Source organism: Myotis myotis, unplaced genomic scaffold, assembly GCF_014108235.1.
Source record: "Myotis myotis isolate mMyoMyo1 unplaced genomic scaffold, mMyoMyo1.p scaffold_m19_p_1, whole genome shotgun sequence".
NCBI lineage: Eukaryota > Metazoa > Chordata > Mammalia > Chiroptera > Vespertilionidae > Myotis > Myotis myotis.
Genome location: NW_023416313.1, coordinates 205,797,600 through 205,814,292, shown reverse-complemented (window position 1 = coordinate 205,814,292; position 16,693 = coordinate 205,797,600). Strand labels below are relative to the sequence as shown.

The 16,693-nt window shown below is 45.1% G+C and overlaps 1 protein-coding gene across 1 annotated transcript in view; it reads left to right on the top strand.

Moving 5' to 3' along the window:
• The first annotated feature begins 7 nt into the window (after positions 1-7).
• The window catches only part of POMT2 (protein O-mannosyltransferase 2), a 39,893-nt gene continuing 23,207 nt past the window's right edge, over positions 8-16,693 (top strand). The window contains 7 exon segments of the mRNA XM_036314058.1: positions 8-188; positions 191-244; positions 247-556; positions 8,172-8,256; positions 12,539-12,643; positions 14,366-14,474; positions 16,154-16,262. Of these exon segments, the coding sequence (XP_036169951.1) occupies positions 8-188; positions 191-244; positions 247-556; positions 8,172-8,256; positions 12,539-12,643; positions 14,366-14,474; positions 16,154-16,262 (953 nt within the window).

The window sequence follows — 16,693 nt, the reverse complement described above, 5'->3', positions numbered from 1 at the left end:
TATCTTCATGGTCCCTCCTAGCTCGCCACGCCCCAGGCCCGGCGCTGCTGGGAATTGCAGTTCCTGGAGCCCGTTTTCTCCTGGCCCGGCCCGCATGGCCCTCTGGTCCGTCATGCTCTGCGCCACTGGCCGCCTCCTAGCGGCCGAGTCCACCGCGCTCCCCGCCCAGCCCAGAGGCCGAGGTCCGCGCCCCGCTGCCGGCGCAGGGAACTACATTTCCCAGGGCACCCCGAGCTGCCCCTTTGTGGCTTCTAGGCAGGACGGCCAGCGTGCCCACGGGCCGGAGGGCGATCCTGAGGAGGGGAAGAATGCCGTCGGCGGTATGCGAAGGCCTGGCAGGGTCCGAGCTACGTCCTCGGAGGGGCCGCTGTGGGCCCCAGGCGGCTAGGGCCGCGGTCCCGGAGGAGGCCGCTGAGGCTGCAGCGCAGAGCCCCAAACGGCCTGCTCCGGGCTCACGGCCCTCCGAGGCGGCCTGCCGGTGGGTCCTGCTGGCCCTGGTAACGCTGCTGGCCTTCGCCACCCGCTTCTATCGTCTGGACCAGCCACCTCATGTCTGGTGAGTGACGGGCGGGACTCGGCGGGCACCATGGTAACCTGGAAGGAGGGACGCGTCCTCTGATTGGTCGTGGGGCACGGAGGGGGCGGGATCCACAGGGAGAGGGGCGGGGTCGCGCTGGAAGGGAAACTGAGGTTTCCGGTGTTTGCCCCTGGCTAATAGCAAGTCTGAACCTTTGCTCTGGTGGGTGGCAGTGGGATTCTTGGAATCTGAGGAAGCAGCCTGGATGCCTTCCAGGGTATGCTGCAGGGTCTCATCTGGCTCTCAAATTGTGGCTCTTAAAGGTGCTTTGAACTTTCCAAGGAGAACCGGAAATCCTTAGTACTGAATTTTCTAAGGTCTGAGTTCCTGATCTGCAGAATTTCCAAGCGTCAGTGGAGGGGGGAATTCTTAACTGGGGTACCTTGATCCTTGGGAGCAGGGACAACTTGGGTGTCCCGGGATGGTGACAGAGGTTCTAGGAAGCAGGTTTGGGGCCATGCGGTGAGGAGATAGTTATTTTCTGAAAGATTTTAGTTTGTAGAGTCAGTTGCAGGACTGAGGTATGGTCAGATTTTATTAGATGAGCTTAAGAAGTCGCCAGCTGGGAGGAGGAAAAGTTTTATACAATCTGAAGATGGTTCACTTGTTTGACCAACAAATGATACCATATTTTCTCATTATCACCGAGGAGAAAGTTACTGTTGGAGTGTTAGAAATGGAACTCCTAAAAAAGCAAGTACACTAACAAACTGCTAGCTTGTAAGTTAATAAATTAGCTTGTTGTTTCATGAGTCTTGGCAGAAGATATGAGACTCCTGGGTCAGAGACAAAGGACATTTTACCACCACACAGGAAGCAGGATGAATAGTGGCATGATGGAGTCCGTTTCCCTTGTCCCCGCAAGTCCCACTGGGTCATGCTCTGGGCCCAGATGGATGATTGCACACAAGTGGTTTTCTTTGCAGCTTTGAGGAACAACAGCTTGGGGAATGTACTATTTTATAGCAAGCAGTAAGCAAGCTTACTTTTTGTCCTGGTGAGTGACATTACCTCTTTAGTCAAGGTTGCTTGGTGTAAACACAGCTCTGAGAAATGGCCCAGGTAAAGCGCAGTCAGGGCCTTGCATTCTTGGCATACCCAGCAAGACGTGTGGAAGTACAAGAGACTCATGGAGGATTGTATCTCCCAATAGTCTCACCCCTCCATCCTACACTGTCTTGGTTTCTAGCAAATTCTCACATGAATATGCAACTCCATTGGCTACTCTGATTAACTTGGCTGACCGAGGCAGGAACCAAATCTGTTCAATTTGTTCATTTAATGAAGGCTGCTTTCATTTCTAAGCAGCAGGATGAGGCCAACTTGTGCTAATCTCAACCATGTTCCCCAGGGTACTAGATCCAACCACCTGTGAATAATTAAGTGTACAGATCAGGGGGTGAGGAAAGGACCAGTAGGTCTTATTTTAGATAGCTGGGATATAGTCTAATGGTTCAGTGGTTGAGTGTCGACCTAGGAACCAAGAGGTCACAGTTCAATTCCCGGTCAGGGCACATGTGTGGGTTGTGGGCTTTGTCCCCAGTGGGGGCATTCAGGAGGCATCTGATCGATGATGCTTCTCTTATTGGTGTTTCTATCTATCCCTCTCCTTCCTCTCTAAAAATCAATAAAAACACATATATATTTTAAAAAGTCTGAGACCAGTATGTTATCCATTATGATCTCTGCACAGGTATTTAGACTGACTTCTAATCGTTGGTGTCATTGTCAATAATTACAGTGGGTCTCCATTAAAAAAAGAAAGCAACTTTCATGCCCAATGGGAAGACATTCTGTGGCCCACTCTTCCTAATATATTACCTGAAGGGGTACAGACCACTCCAGTTCAGGACTTTTTGTAAATTTTATTTGGATTATCATGAAATTTGATTGAGATTGCATTACAGTAGTTTGGTTAAGCCACATGGGCAGTGAGTGTCACTGAGTTGTTGCAGCCTCAGTTGCTATACAAGGCATAACCTAGGGCCCCTAGAGTGTCAGGAGGAGCATATGAATTTGTATTAGATTGAGAGAAGGTTGTTCCAGTTTGTGTGTTTGCACACATATGGTGTCTGTGTTTGGGAGTTGATGCTATCAGGCACGTCAGAATAGTTCAAGATAGGCCACATCTACATGAGTTTTTCTGATTTCATAGCACACTGACAAACTCAGTAGAAAGTCAGATTGCCAGCTACAGCTGCCACCTGATTTAGATGGACCATATGGATGTTTACCAGGCATTGGTTCTGGACCTAGAGGAGAAAGGATCATTAATTGTTTCCCTTTTCTTTACGTTTCCTGAGGCCTAAGATGTTACCTTCCCAGCTTCCAAAATTGTTTCTTTTCTTCCTCTGCCATCATATAATTATATTAGGGTGTATCACTTTAGTACCTGTAACTTCACCTTTTCTCCAGGTATCCCTTATAATATCCAGACCTTTTTTTGCCAAGACCATTACTAGAAAATTGGCAGAGACCAGATGAGTCACTGTAGCGGGCTTGACAAGCAGTGCACTCAACCAAGTGGTCATTATCTTTATACTCTAGGACCATGTCCCTCCAGCTTCCGGTGCCTGAGCTAGAATTAAGTTTGTATCCCATAGCTGTCCCCAGGCTGATCTGGGGTTGCTGTTAGGGAATCACGCCCACGAATGGTTTGGGAAGAATCTCAAGTTTTCAAAATAGGTTTGCAACCCTCTACCCCTTTTATCCTTGCCATTACCCAATTGATGGCCAAGAGGAGGCGAACCGTTCCTGGTGCTGACTACATTAGGTGACAGAGCTGTTTTACTAAGGTGTGTGAACCAGGAGAGAGTAGAGTCAGAAATCTTTTTGAGAGGACTGTTCAGTCCTTGACAATATCAGGTGCCTGTGGATGCTAGGGAGTGTGGAATGTCATCAGATATCTTGACTATTGGCCCATTATTGGATGGCTATTGCAAAAAAAAAAAAAAAAAAGGCACCATTGTCAGACTGTGGATGCTTTGGAAAGCTGGAAACATGACTTGGTTTAGTTTAAAGGTCCACATTGGTGTATCTTGAGTTAGATGATTGTACTGGAACAGCATCATCAACACCGTAATCTGAAATGAGGCACCAACGATACTCCAGAGGGGTAACAAAGTCCTACTGTAGTCACTTTCCTTGGAGCAGTCGATGCCCCATGCAATTGGCTTCCTTTACTGGAAGACTAACAGGCCAACTTTTGGCTGCCACAATGCAGTGATGGCTTCAACTTCAGAAACATAGAGTCCTTTACTTTGCACCCAGTCCACGATAGTAGATGTGTTTCCAGGCCTGGTGCAATGGCAACAGTCTGTGGCACAAGTTTGATCAGCAGCTTAATTCCAGTCAGTCTGATCAGATGTACCAGCCCTTACCATGGTCATCCATGTGAGTGATCCAGGTTGTCCTATCAGTAGGCAGCATGATTTTTTCCTGCAGTTCTTGGCTCCAAAGAGGGATGTTTTAATCTCTCAATACATAGTCTTCCAAGTGGCACAACAGATGGCTAGGCCAATGGCAAGTGCCCAAGAATAAATATAACTTGTCCATTCTTTAGGAGTATTGCCCAAGACAAAAGTTGTGAAATCTTCCAATTCAGCCCATTATGCCCATCACCCTTTATTGCAGGCAGCCTTCCGGAGTTGTCACAGGGGCAGGATGACTGCTGCTGCCGGTGGACTCCATCAGCTTTTAGTTTAGTCTAACCATCAGTGAACCAGGCACAAGCATTGAGAAGAACCTCTGCATCAAGGGCTCCACTGAGACAGCGGCTTTGCTTTAGGTGGTGGAGAGAAAGGTAGTTTTTCCCAAAGGAAGAGCTACCATCTCTTCATGTGAAATCAAAATGTCTAAGGCCGGGTCAGCTATACTCTTCAATATACCATTTCCATTTGACCAGTGAGGCTTGTTGAGCCCTTTCCTTATTAGGCATAGATTCCAAGTTGGCCCACCCCAAAGTGGCAGGGGTCCTAAGGCCTTCATGGCAGGCACTCAATTTCGGCAAGAGCTTAATTAGTATGGTAGTAGGTTGATAGCTGCCCCTTTAAAAAAGTATGTACTTGGTGCCTGCGTCCAGCAGGGGGTGCTATTATCATGGAGAATTGCCCCTGGGCGCTCCAGCTGCCCATTCCGTCTTTAAAGCTGTGCTTTCCCTTTCTCTTCTTGGGATTTATATATATATTTTTTTCCTGGACCAAGGAGGGGATAGTATCAGCTCAGTATGTGGCAGTCCCCGAATGGGATAATCCTCCTTGACACTTACGGGATCAATACCAGTTATACATTCAGCAAGCCGTAATAATGGTGAAGAGCACTACCCACAAGGTCACATTATCTTCACTTTCCCACTGGGAACTTGGTTCAAACCTTCCAATTGAATTGGGCATCAGTAGCAATAGTGACAGCCACACAGAGATCACACCATTCCCCAGTAGTGAGTATGGGGAGTGCTGGATGCAACGGGTGGAGGAAGTTTTTTCCTTCTTTAGTCCCTTGATAGGCTTAGCACCACCTCCTCCCCAATGTACTGCCATGTGCCTGGTGAGCCCCGGGCTTAGGGGCCCTTTTCTTTCAGCCCTTGTACACACTGCTGTGGCTCTCCATGCATTCCTCAGCACCTTTGGTAACCCCTGCACCCAGCAAATCCTCCTCTCATGGGATTGAGTAGGGAGGGAGGAGATGTGGGCCCTTGATTCCAATAGAGTCTTGAGTTTGAGTGCCTCTCCTCCCTGGAGTTGCCCAGCATGGTAGGATGGGTGTGTATGGCCTTCAGCCCCCTTTGGGGACAGTGAGACCTTGGCCTACCTTTAATCATCTTACTTTTTAAAGCAGCTGAGGTTATGGTAGAAGGGGAGGGATCATGGGACATGGAGGGAGAAAATGGCTCTGAACATCTAAGCAAGGAGCATTTACGTTTGGCTTGAGTACACAGCTCACCCAAAGTTTTCATTTCATCTAAAGTTCTACAGTGAATATTAAGGTCCTTACTGCTGGCACCATTGATGTAAGCTTCAGAGATTTCTTGATTCAGCAGCTACATCCATATTGCCTTTGGGCAGGGGCTCCTAGGTTTGCTGCCCATGGCCATGATCACATCTCTTCCTCCTCCCACCCAGAGGAGAGTGAGCAGTAACCAAGGCTTAGGTGGTTGGTTTCAATCCTGCCTCTCTCTCTGCTCAGCCTCATGCACAGGTAGGATAGTGAGGACTTTTACTACCTTCCCTGCCTATCACTGGGCAAGAGCATTCACTACCAGATTCTGGGGAGTCTTCTCATATCCTCTAAACCGGCCTGTGAGGGGTCCTTGTCCTTTCTCTTATAGAAAGCTATCTCTCAGTATCCTATGCTTGTCGCCAAATACTGTCAGGATCTGGGATTTTATTTTACCCTACTTGCAAGCTAAGAAGTTAGCCTGTCACGGCTCTGTGGATGCTGGCAGAAGACAAAGTCCTGGGTCAGAGACAAAGGACTTATTTTTCGTGGCACAGCAAGCAGGATGAGCATCAGCACATTGGCATTGGTTCCCTTTATCCCCAATTCCATGTGATGCCATGGGCGGATGAATACCTGCATGTTCACTGGGCTGCATCAGCTGAGGAATACTGAGCTTGGGGACTCCGCTGTGTTATAACATGCAGGAAACAGACTGCTTCTGTTACAGAGGGAGACGCTAACTCTTCCCTCAAGGTTGCTTGCTTAACCATAGCCCTGAGCAATGGCCCGAATAAAGAGTGGTCAGGGCCTTGCATCCTTGGGACACCTTGCAAGGTCTGTGGGAGCACGAGATCCAAGGAGGACTGTTTCTCTCAACACAAGCATGCAATAAAAGCCAAGAAGAAATGTGAATACTGCAATAGCAGGTCCTCTATTAACATTGATTGACATAGTCTCGTTCATCGTAGTTTTGTTGTAATATCGAGATGCCATAGGGATTTAACTCTTGTTTATATCAATTATCCTATGGTAAAATTGTTTTTGTTATACATCATTTTGCTTAAAGTCACAGAACCTATTGACAATGTTAAGTGTGAACTTACTGTACTAGTTTTACCTGGGACATTTTTGAAATGAAAAATCTCATACCTTTTTGTCAGTAGGTTTCCAAACAGACTTCATAGCTAACCACAAATGCTGGTTCAGTTTAAATCGTGCCCAGCATGTGTGAGACTTTTTAGTCCATAGAGTTTTTTCATGTGTGTCATCTGAATTGAGCCCTAAAACCTCCCTGTGAGTGATCATGGCAGATGCTGTTACTGTCTTCATTGTGTAGATACGAATGGATCTGGAGAAGGTGAGTGATTTCGCTAGGCCATGCTGTTAGGAAGGGCTGGCGCTGGACTGGATCTCTCTTGCTGCAGATTTGTTTTGTCACAATGCTTGGAAGTTATTTCTCCCTTGGACATCACCATTTTTGGGAAAAGCATCTTTTGCCTGTTATGTTGCAGGTCAGTAATGAATAGTTACGGAAGCTGGCCTGGAGATGGGGTAGTCACGAGAAAGCAACCATATCTGAGCTGCAGAGAGAGACTGACAAACAGAAATGGCCAGGCTCTGCTGGGTAATTGGGCTGCCACTGCAAAGCCCTCATGTGGGGTGTAAAAAGTTTGATGTGGTTTTCTTCCAAGGCTGTACCCTTGTATAGAAGAACAAGACTTTCATTGTGTTCAAAAGGTAATGTGTTACCTGGCCAGTGTGGCTCAGTACTTGAGCGTTGACCTATGAACTAGGAGGTCACGTTTGATTACTGATCAGGGCACATGCCTGGGTTGCTGGCTCAATCCCCAGTATGGGGTGTGCAGGAGGCAGCCGATTAAGGATTCTCTCTCATCATTGATGTTTCTCTCTCCCTCTCCCTTCCCCCCTGAAATCAATAAAAATATATTTAAAAAAAAGTTTTATGTCGTTGTATAGAAGAACAAGACTGCAATGTGTTTAAAAGATAATGTGTTAGAATCACTTATTGCCTTGCAAAATTATTTGTGCAGTGAGAATATATTTTAGACTCTTAACTTAGTAAGAAAACCCTCAACTTTTACATAATAGTTCATTGTAAGAAGACCAGCAAGTTCATAGTCAGCAGGTTAATTACCACAGTTTGATAAACAAAATCGGACTTCTGTAACAGCGTGGTTTCTAGGCTCTCTCTGATCAGTAGCCCACAATGTAGGTTGTGATTATAGTAATGTAATTTCTAGTAGCAAACGTAGTCTCAGATTTTGAAGTTTAACAGCCTTGGAAGAAAACCCTTACTACAAACCTTTCTATATTATAAGAAAACTCTGCCTCTTTGAAATAAATAGAAACTCAAGATACAGAATAAATATAGATTCAACTTAAATTTATGATAAATGGTTGGTAAATATTTGCTAACTTTTAAAAATTTATCTAAATGAAGTTTAATGACCAACTTGATGTCTTGCTTCCTCAAATCACTATGTCAAAAACTTTTTTTTTTTAATTCACATTTTCTCATTAATTGCTTGAAACTCATAGTCTTTGGTTTTAACTGTAATTTTAATCATGCTCTATTAAGGCTATTTGGGTTGTATGATAACTTAAAAATTCTCATTTCTCTTTGTTTTTCTTTTAGTTGGGATGAGACTCACTTTGGAAAAATGGGAAGTTACTATATCAACCGTACCTTTTTCTTTGATGTGCACCCTCCTCTGGGAAAGGTAAGCAGTGGTGAACAACAGCCAAGTCTTGGTTTTGGATTTAATTCTTGGCCTCGTAGAAAGAATTCCCTGACATTCCAGACCAGTGCTTTCATGAAAAGTCTTTGGTATTTTTAGGGGTCCTCTGGGCTCAGAAATGGAGAGAGAGTCCATCAACTGATGGATGGATAAGCAAAATGTGTTATATCTATACAGTGGAATATTATTCAGCTATAAAAATGGAACAAAGTATTGATACATGCTACAACGTGGATGAACTTATAAACAGTATGCTAAGTGAAAGAAGCCAGACAAAAAAGGCCACATATTGTATAAGTGCATTTATATGAAATGTCCAGAATTGGCAAATCCACAGAGACAGAAAGAAGATTAGTAGTTGCCAGGGTCTGGGGGGAAGGGGGATTGAGGAGTGACTGCAGATGGGTGCGGAGTTTCTTTTTGGGGTGATGAAATGTTCTGGAATTAGGTAGTGGTAATGGATGCACAGTCTTGTGAATAAACTAAAACCTCAGTATACTTTAACATGGTGAATTTTACAGTACATGACTTTTATCTCAATTGAAAATAAAAAATAAATGGAGAGAAAGAATAAAGCCTGGGAACCGGACCTCTGGAGAGGAGGCTTTTTGTAGGAAATCCAGCTTAGTCTTTCAGCCTGTGGCTTTTGGAGTCCCCTTGTGATTGGCACAGTGATGATGGAAAACACTGGCTGATTTGTTTTTCCTGAGCCTTCCCTTCCTCACTCTGGCCCTTTGTGGAGGGAGACACGTGAGGCTTCGTTCTAAGCCTGCCTCCAGGGAGTGCAGTCCACCTGCTCCTCTCACTTACCTCCTAGTGGTCCTGTGCTCTACCTGGCTGAAAGACAGTGATGAGCAAATTAGAAAACCGTGAAAGAGAGCAGAGTAGCTTCCATAGGTTCTGAGGCTAAGCCAGTCAAAGCCCCTTTAAGGAGTGAGTAGGGCATTTTCTCTTCCAGTACTGAAGCCCATACCTGACACTTCACACAGATCCCAGCCCTGGGCACCTGGGCTCCAGTCAAATAGGTACTATTAAAGAAATAAAAATGCCTGCACATAGTAAAAAACGTGATCGGTACAGAAGGAAATAGAAGGTCAAAAGCTACCTTCCCTCACATTTCAATTCTTCAGAGGTTACTCTATGGTCACCTTTGTTAAGTTTCTTATATATCCTCTCAGAAACTTTTTATACAAATACTAGAGGCCCAGTGCACGAAATTCATGCATGGGGGCAGGGGGGTACCTCAGCCGGGCCTGCACCCTCTCACAATCCAGGACCTTTCAGGGGATTTCCAACTGCTGGTTTAGGCCCGATCCTGCAAGGATCCCTACAGATTGGGCCTAAACTGGTAGTCAGACATCCCTCTCGCAATCTGGGACCACTGGCTCCTAACTGCTCGCCTGCCTGCCTGATCACCCCTAACCACTTGCCTGCCTGCCTGATTGCCCCTAAACACTCTGCCTGCCTGATTGCCCCTAACTGCTCCCTGGGGGGTGGGGCAAGCCGGGACAAGGGGCAGTGGTGTTCTGGTCTCTGGTCATTCTGGTCATTCCACCATTTCGGTTGCTGGGCTTTTATTATATAGGATAAGTGTGTACATATTTATAAACATAAATATTAGTTCATATGAACAGCACATTATGCAAACCGGATCAGACTAAAATTGTTCAGCAACTTGTATTTAAAAAAAAAGAATAGTTTATTGATTTTTTTTTTTTTTTTAGAGGGAGAGAGAAAAACATTAATATGAGAGCAAAACATAAATCGGCTGCCTCCTGTACACCCCCCCCCCCCCCCCCCACACACACACACACACAGGGATCAAGCCTGCAACCTGGGCATGTGCTCTAACCAGGAATCAAACTGGCAATCTTCCATTGTACAGGACAGTGCCCATCCAACTGAGCCATACCGGTCAGGGTAGCAACTTGTGTTTTAAACATGATGTTTCTTCAATTCTTTCCACATTAGCACATAAAAATGTACTCCATTCTTTTTAATGACTATGTTATTCCATTATATAGATGTGCTCTAAATTATTTTACCTCTCTTCAATTCATGGGCATTTATGTTATTTCCAACTTTTAGTCATAGCAAAAGATATTTCATGGACATCCTTGTACCTATATATTTTCATAGTTGTACAAGTGTATCTGAAAGATTCTCAGGGGGCAAACTAGAGAGTTAAAGGAACATTTAAATTTGTGTTAGAGATTGCTAGGTTTTCCTGAAAATTTTTGCAATAATATATAGTCCCACCAACAGTGTATGAGGGTGTTTGCTTCCCACACCATTGTCAGCACTGGTATGATTATACTGTCAAAACTTCCATCTTGAAAGTAAAAAGTGGTACATCACTGTTTTCATTTGCATCTTTATGAGTTAGGTTGGACATTTCTTTTTCATATGTTTATTAGTGATTTGTATTTTCTCTTCTATGAATTTGCCCATTTTTCTAGTAGGTTGTTCCTTTTCTTATTGATTTGAATGAGTCTCTTAGTTAGGAAATTAGCTCAGGGCTACTTTTAATCTTGAGGGAACTGAGAAGGAACAGCCTGACCAGCCAAGCAATCTGGGAATGTAGATCAGCTCCAGGCAGCTTGTCCTCTGAGACCCCAGATAGGTAGGAGCATCTGCTGTGATGGTCACCTGCCAGTTTTAGTTCATCTGGGTATTTGGATGACTCTGTCTTTCTAATACCTTACATTACTTTGTATTAAATTAATTATATTAAATTAACCGCTGGACCCTGGGATTCCTTCTTTTTATTTTTTTATTTTTAAACAAGGCTTTGTAATCACTGCTGAACTTGGAGTTCTATACTTCGACATGGAACTATAGATAGCAACTCTGTTTGGAACTACTTAGAGAAAAGAGTGAGCTGGTTTAGTGGTCCAAATCCAGGCCCCCACAAGCAGTGCTGCTGGGAGAGGTTTTCCCTCCACACAGCCTAACCCAGTGGTCGTCAAACCGCGGCTCACGAGCCACATGCGGCTCTTTGGCCCCTTGAATGTGGCTTCCACAAAATACCATGTGCGGGCGTGCACGTACAGTGCGAAGTTGACTTAAAACTTTAAGTAAAGTTTATTAAGTTAATTTTAGGGAACGTTGTGAAGTGAAAGAAGATGTAGTGTCAAGGGTTAGAAAGGTATGTTGAGATGATTTGGACATAGAGAGGATGAACGAAAGGAGATAGACGAAACAAGTATACAAGACGAGTGTGGATGGGAGAGTTGGGAGGGGTCGACCTCAGTGAATGTACCTCAATCAGATTGAGGACGTTTTTAGCAAAGGCCAGCTTAGGAGTACCCTAATTAAGTTAATAACAATGTACCTATCTATATAGTTTAAGTTTAAAAAATTTGGCTCTCAAAAGAAATTTCAATCGTTGTACTGTTGATATTTGGCTCTGTTGACTAATGAGTTTGCCTACCACTGGCCTAACCGAACACTGGTTGGGCTGGGCAGCCTGGGGCTGTTACAGATGCTTGGCGTTTGCTGGCAGTTTTTATGTTTTCGCTGCTTCTGATTGCTTGTGTGAAAAGAATTTTACACTGTTGATGGCCAAGGAAAGATAGAAAGAGGCTGACCCTCCTGAATGTTTTGAAGGATTCTCATCATAGTTTATGGTTGATTTGTTCTGGTTTGGGATGTGCCAAGGTTGCCACTCTTTGGAATACTGGAAAAAGGAGAAGCCAGTCTCTGGCCTTTTGGCATTTTTTCCACTGGGACTTTTCTGTTCCCCTCTGGGGAAATGCAGCTGTCTTTACTCTTTTCTATTCCCCTGGCCCCCCCCCCCACCCCCCTTCTCTATTCCTGATGTGTAGAAACTTGGCCACTTTTCTGCCTCCTCATTCTGAGTTGGAACCTCATTTTCCAGTCTCTCCAGGAATCAGCCCCTCTCCTTCCCCTCCCCCACAATGAGCTATCAGCTTTTATTTCATAGCAAATAAAAGAAGACTGATGAGCGAGCCTCACTGGCCCTGCCCCTCAAATTGTGGGATTTTTTCTTTCTAAGTGTCCAGTCTGCACTGTTCCCAAGAACTTGTCCTTAACACAAGAGAGGATTTGTTTCAAGCAATGAGCTCTATAGACAAAAGGTTCTTGCTTTGAACAGCTGCAGGAGAAAATGTCACATTGTCAACTCCTTCTATGGACAGTTGTCAAGGGAGACGAAGTCTGGGTGCTGCTGGAGGGAAGTTTGGGGGATGAAGGACTCTCCTCTCAAACGTTTCTCATTGTTTCTGTTTGCTCTTTCTGTCAGATGCTGATAGGTCTTGCTGGCTACCTGAGTGGATATGATGGCACCTTTATGTTCCAGAAGCCTGGGGACAGATACGAGCATCACAACTACATGGGAATGAGAGGAGTAAGGCTTCATGACTTGAAAGAGCCTCACTGCGCCCTGTAGCCACACTCACAAATGTTACAGTTGGAAATCCTGGGGTGGTGGCAGGTGCACACAACGGACTTTGGGGTGGGGGGAGGATGACTGGATCCATGCCCTGTAGTAGAAATTCAGGCGTAGAGACTCGGAACTGGTGTGGGTAAGAAGCGAAGGGGAGGCCACAGATAATGGAGATTACACAGATAGGAGCAAGCCCACCCTGTCATCTATTATGCCCATGTGAGGCATAGACTGCAGGTCGGAGAGCAGCCTGGGACCCAGGCAGCCAGGCAGCCAGGAGTCTCCTGTAGTCCCAGCATTGGCCTCAGCACATTGGCAAGCTACATGTTCTTCCTCTCTCAGACCACACTTACTGGGGTATTGCTTATCTCTGAGAGCCCTTTCTTAAGACTTCAGCATCCCCACACTCCTGGCACCAGGTTCCTACTTCTTTCCCATGAAGGTTTCAGGCACACACAAGGGGTGTGTCAGTCTTTGGAGGGAGGCCATGTGTCCGCTTCCTCTGTTCTCTGTGTCCCAGCAGCAGCCTTGATGGAGCATGGCAGGGCCTTAACACCCAACTCTGGGTACTCCATACCAGTAGCTGAATGAGACCTGAAGAAACTGACCTTCAACGTAGAGCTCTCAAAGCAAGTTACATTTACAAACCCCTTTCATTGAGGAGCTCAAACACTTTAGATAAATACAAAGTGCTTATTTGGACAAATTGTTGGATAATTTGCATGGTCATATGATACCATATTAAATAAGAAGTGTCCCATACCCTCAAGTTCATATTCTAAGTGATCCTGTGTCTTCTTAATGACTTTTGAATACCATATAGCATGCATAATTGGATATAGGCCTGACTCACTGTGAACTTGTTATGGGAATTGAGAAGGCAAATATGACAGTGGTGTTCCCTTTCACACTAGGGCACATTGCTTTCTGTTAACAAAAGGCGACAGCCCAAATGTGAGAATTTCCACTCCCTTGGGCTTGCCTGTTTACTCTTGATGGATGAGGTGGAGAGGTACAGAGAAGGCTTGTGGTTGAAAACAAAACAAAAACACCCTCCAGTTACTGAAGCGCAAAGCATTCTTTTTGCTAAAATAAGAATACCACCTGTAGATTAAAGAGTGGTTCCTGGTATGACTGAAGAAAAGGGCTAAGGGAGAAATAACAGAATTCTCTACAATATTAAAACACCTCAGAGAGGTCTTAACTTGTGCCCCTAATTTTGTAATAGAAGCTAATGTTTATCAAGTACTTCCTGTGTGTTAACAAACTTTAGGTCATTTAATCTTCAGAGTATAAACCCTTTGAGGTAAGAACTCTGATTCTTCACATTACACAGAAGGGGAGGCTGAGTAAAGAGACATGTGACTTCCTCAGGGTCACAGCTAATAATGATAGGCAGTCTAACCGGCATCCCCTACCTGAGACCAGTGTGCCATCCTGCTCACGCCTCCCTGGCTGAACTTTGCTGATTTCGTGTCAGTGCACAAGTTGGTGCTCAGTGGGAACTAAATGCTGCTTGATTTGATGCCTCACGGTTACACCACCCCTTTCTCGTTCATACATGTGCCAGCTGGTTTTAGGTCACCATGTCCTCATTGGGGTCTTCCATCTTAGACCTGAGCTTGTAGGTCTCTGAGCCTTAGCTAATCTGGTTATTTGACTGCTTCTCTTTTCCTTCCGTAGTTCTGTGCGTTCCTTGGTTCCTTGCTGATCCCCTTTGCCTACCTCACAGTACTGGAGCTGTCCAAGTCCCTCCCCGCAGCACTGCTCAGCGCTGCCCTCCTCACCTTTGGTAAGTTGTCTTCTACCACGTTTCTTGGGAAATTGTCTGCTACACTGTGAATGTAGCTGGAAATCAACACATTTACAGGTCTGTCTATGGGCCCAGTTGTTAAGTAACTTTAGGATTGAGTACATGTATTACATTTACATTATTTTATTCACTAGTAATACTTACTATATGTATACTTGTATGTAGCAAGCCTTTACATTATTGGAAGGGAGAGTTGGCATAGATGATCTCCAGTTGTCCACATTTAAGATTTAAGTCTGGATTGGATAAGAAGATAGCTGTGTGTGTGTGTGTGTGTGTGTGTGTGTGTGTGTATGTATATGTGTGAAGGAGGCCTATAATTCTAATTCTGCTTCTCTTAGGTTACTATCAAGATTAGTTTGTACTCCTTAAACTAATTTTAGCTGAATGCAAGGGCGATGCCTCAAAGTAGCTCGGCAGCAGGGGGTAGTAAAATGGGAACTTACATGTTTTCTGTGGATAATCCTCCCATGGCTAAATGAGAGCTGATCCATGGAAATTGATCTTGTTGCTAGCCTTGTTCTTCTGAAAGTGCATTCATGACCTTACAGAGCTTAACATTTAGGAAGTCCAGACCACTGTAGGTGGGTATTTTAGGGGTGATTCTGGCCTTGTTTTGATCGATATGTTGCAAGATTATAGGGCTTCTTGGTGGCTTTTTCTTTGTGTCTTTAATTTCCTTTTCAGTTATTTATTGTCATTTATGTATTTTCTCAGTCAATACTATTTTTAAAGCATCTCCTCTTTCTAGGCCACTTTTATCGGCCTCAGAGGATGAGGAGCTTACTCCCTAGTGGGGCAGATGATAAGTAAGCCAGTAAATTACTAAGTCTATAATGTAACATTCTATGCAATAAATGCAATGTAGAAAATAGAGTCAGGTGAAGAATAAAGTCATGAGGAATGATCCTGTTTTAGGTAGGGTGGTCAGTGAGGAACTGTTTAAGGAGGTGGCCTTGAGCAGAGACCTGTGTGAAGCAAAAGATTAAGCCATGCAGAGATGGGAGGGAAGAGTGTTCAGGCAGTGGGAACAGCATGTGCGTGGTCCTGGTATAAGGTGGCACTTAGTGGATTCAAGGAACAGCAAGAAGGCCAGTGGGGCGGGAGTGGAGTGAGCGAGGCAGAGGGTGTTGGGATAGGAGGTTGGATAGGAGGGAGACCGTGCAGGCTTTGGCATCGTCACGAGGAGCCTGTTAGTCTGGGTGAGATGGGAAGACATTGGAGAGTATAAGCAGGGGCATGATGTACTGAAATTGTGTTTCACTTTGGCACCTACCTGGAGAATCAGCTCCCAATATAGACTTTCTACAAAATAGTCAGACTGCCCTCGGTGTGGGCCATTTGTGGCTATATAAGCAGGCGGCGGAACTGACTTTGTAAGGCTGGAAATGAGCTAGAGCCCTCACCTCGGGACTGCTCTATCTGAATGAGTCACATGATCCTTTCTTGAGTTAAGGGCCTGGAAGACGTGGGATACTATTTCGTATCATTGGGCTTTGGTGTACCCCCAAGCTGTGACCTTCCACCTCCCCAATGACTCAGTGGCCCATCTAGTCTTGACTGCAATTAAGCGCAAGGGGGACTTATTGCTGGGGTGTTTGGTTCTTGGGGGCCTATCTCTGATCTCATTTTTTGACCACTGAGCTCATGTTTTTCAGACACAGGATGCCTCACTCTGTCCCAGTACATCCTCCTTGACCCCATCTTGATGTTCTTCATCATGGCTGCCATGCTGAGCATGGTCAAGTACAACTCCTGTGCTGACAGGTCAGAAACACCGTCTTTGGGAGTGTGTGTGTGTGTGTGTGTGTGTGTGTGTGTGTGTGTGTGTCAGGCAGGGGGTGGGTGGGGCGGGGCGAGCGGGGGAGTGAGGTGGTCCAGAGGCTACAGCAGCTCCAGAATTTCTATAATAGCCAGGGACAGGGTAAGTGCCTAGAGGACTTGTCTTGAGGCTGAGTTTAAGGCAATCCAACTTTTTAAAAAACTTAGATTACCCATTTTAGATCATGAACATAGATTTGAAAAGGTTTTCTATAGATTTATTTTTGCTTTACATAAGACTAAGAAAATGTCAATTGTAGTTTTCAAGAATATTATCATTTTTACAGTGGGGGTGGACTTAGATAGGGGCTTGTGGATATTATAGAGCGTCCTAATGCCTTCCCACCAACTTATAAGCCACCCCTTGGCACCAGTGC